Source organism: Alosa pseudoharengus, unplaced genomic scaffold (genome assembly GCF_046254945.1).
Source record: "Alosa pseudoharengus isolate Yale_2024_CS ecotype anadromous, Long Island Sound unplaced genomic scaffold, YU_APseudo_1.1 YU_APseudo_1.1_scf_17, whole genome shotgun sequence".
In the NCBI taxonomy this organism is placed as follows: Eukaryota; Metazoa; Chordata; class Actinopteri; order Clupeiformes; family Clupeidae; genus Alosa; species Alosa pseudoharengus.
The window spans coordinates 13,198,140-13,200,639 of record NW_027468640.1 but is presented as its reverse complement, the minus strand read 5'-3'; the positions used below and the strand labels follow the sequence as shown (position 1 = coordinate 13,200,639).

Sequence of the window (2,500 nt, the reverse complement as noted above, 5' to 3'; positions counted from 1 at the left end):
ATGGTGTGTGGTGTGTGTGTTTGCATGGTGTGTGTGTGTGTGTGTGCGTGCTCTCTCTGCAGGTGCGTAAAGAGTATGGGAAGTGTCTGCGTACGCACTGCTGCAGCGGGAAGAGTGTGGACACCTCCATGGGCTCCGGCAAGAGCACGGCCTCACGTGTCCCCGGACGCTACGCCTCCGGCTCACAGGTAGGGGGCGCTCTCACCTACTGCTCACCCCACAGCCTGCATGTATGCTCTTCACACCACACTCCCATCCTTGTTGATTTGCGTTGGTGACGGCGATAGTGGCTCAGGGTGTAGAGGAGTTATTTGGCACACCAGAGGGTTGCAGGTTCAAGCCCCGTTCCTCCCTGTCCTCCAAGGTCACAGTGGCCTTGAGTGAGGCACTGAACCCCAAACAGCTACTGCCGTGCAGTTTGGCATATTGCATGGCTGCCATGGCTGGTGTGTGTGTGTGGAAGAGTGTGAATGAACAAGTAGAGTACGAGTGTGTAATACATCATAAATGGCTAGGTTCAATGGAAAAGTTAGCTGGACAAATGAAAGAAAACGAGAAGGATTCAGTGAAGCATAATAATGTTTTAGAACCTTCAAAATTAGAAAACTGATGCAACTGAGATGGAGGACAACTGCACGTAGAGTAGAACGTAGGCCTATTGTCCGAAGGAACTTACATTAAATGAGGAGATATTTGCTGAATGTCACAAAAAGTGTTACAGAAATTGCTTGGCATCGCTTATTCAATGGCTCTCTACCGAAACACCTGAAGTTTGCGGAGGACGAACGAGAAAGCACTCGTTTGATATATCAGCCAGTAGTAGACAAATAACTTTTAGAAATAATCTGTACTGCAAAAACGAATGTTGGTGGGTATTTAAACTATCTAGCGGGTGTTTTAACAGCTGCAAGAAATAGAAGCTTCATGGTCTTTATGTTCTGGTTCGTAAATTATTTTCATAAAACTTCAAGTTGCCCTATAACTTTACTCTCCAAACTCTTCACTGCACTGTAGGCAATTAACTGACAGTATGATAGGCTATTTATTTTCTGTAGGCTACAATAAACACATTTATTTTTTCAACTTTTGCAATATTACGCACTTGGCTACTGAACGCAAATCAGCAGGAGAGAGAATGCACGTAGCCTACGCAGCGTGTAGCGCAATGTGTAGGCTATTTGGTTAACAGAACACTGTTAGCCAATTCACTAACTTAAGACTTCAGTGCCATCATATACAATGTTTTTTTACACAACAAATACAGAAAGGATGGAGGCAGCAAAAGTAGAGAAGTCATTTCAGATGGGGCAAGAACAAGGTGAATTTGTATGCTTGTCAAAACGTAGTCCTACCCTGCATTAGAGGAGCTGATCATCATACCAAGCACACTCGCTGTTTAAAGTCATACACCACGGTAAACTAAAATGTTACAAAGGTGGCAAAAATAATATAGGGTATTATTAGCCATGACATTACTAGGCTATGAATCGTTCGTTCATTTTTTTTTTACAAACTTATTCAAAATCATCCCCCCCTCTGGTTTTTACACAAATCGCACCCTGAGTATAAGTATATATACTCTTTTGATCCCATGAGGGAAATTTGGTCTCTGCATTTAACCCAATCTGTGAATTAGTGAAACACACACAGCACACAGTGTACACATAGTGAGGTGAAGCACACACTAATCCCGGCGCAGTGAGCTGCCTGCTGCAACAGCGGCGCTCGGGGAGCAGTGAGGGGTTAGGTGCCTTGCTCAAGGGCACCTCAGCCGTGGCCCACTGGTCGGGGCTCGAACTGGCAACCCTCCGGTTACAAGCCCAGAGTGCTAACCAGTAGGCTACGGCTGCCCGTAAAATGCAGCTGCCTTTGCCCTTTTACTCTTTGTGGGCCATATGTTTGTGTCCAGTGGAGTGACCAGGATTGCATACACTAAAAGTCATAACCTGAACAGTGCATTCAGTTTTAATCAACTGCTCAGATATTCTAATGCAAATCCCCTTGTCTCAATTGGATGTTGTTTATCTGAGCGCCTGAAACGTGTGATGGCACCTATGCACTATGAGAGTGGGAGATGTGCATATTTACCTGACAGTTTACACACAGAGTCCATAGCATGGGATTCGGTAGCATAAGGACATGTCTGAGAAATGCTTTATTCATGAGCTCTATGTGTTAATGGTGATGGCAGGCATATTATTAACACACACACACACACACACACACACACACGCACACACACACACACACACACACACACACACACACACACACACACACACACACACACACACACACACACACACACACACACACACACACACACAGAGTTACAGTAGCCTCACTAATTGCATGCATTGAGAGACAAGCGGGAGCGCAGGTCAATTCACCTGCATCTGTCAAGCTTTCATAGAGACCTGCAATTAGCAAAGCATGTTATAAATTCTATACCATGGAGATTGAAAGAAATGGAGGGATGGACTTTTTAACTTTTGTTCTG

At 44.8% G+C, this 2,500-nt stretch overlaps 1 protein-coding gene across 1 annotated transcript in view; it reads left to right on the top strand.

Annotated features, from left to right (window-relative positions):
- The window catches only part of LOC143127887 (adhesion G protein-coupled receptor L3), a 197,182-nt gene that overhangs the window by 179,549 nt on the left and 15,133 nt on the right, over window positions 1-2,500 (top strand). Inside the window, exon 17 of the mRNA XM_076289600.1 lies at window positions 63-188. Coding sequence (XP_076145715.1) covers window positions 63-188 — 126 coding nt within the window. The remainder of the gene's footprint in view (window positions 1-62; window positions 189-2,500) is intronic.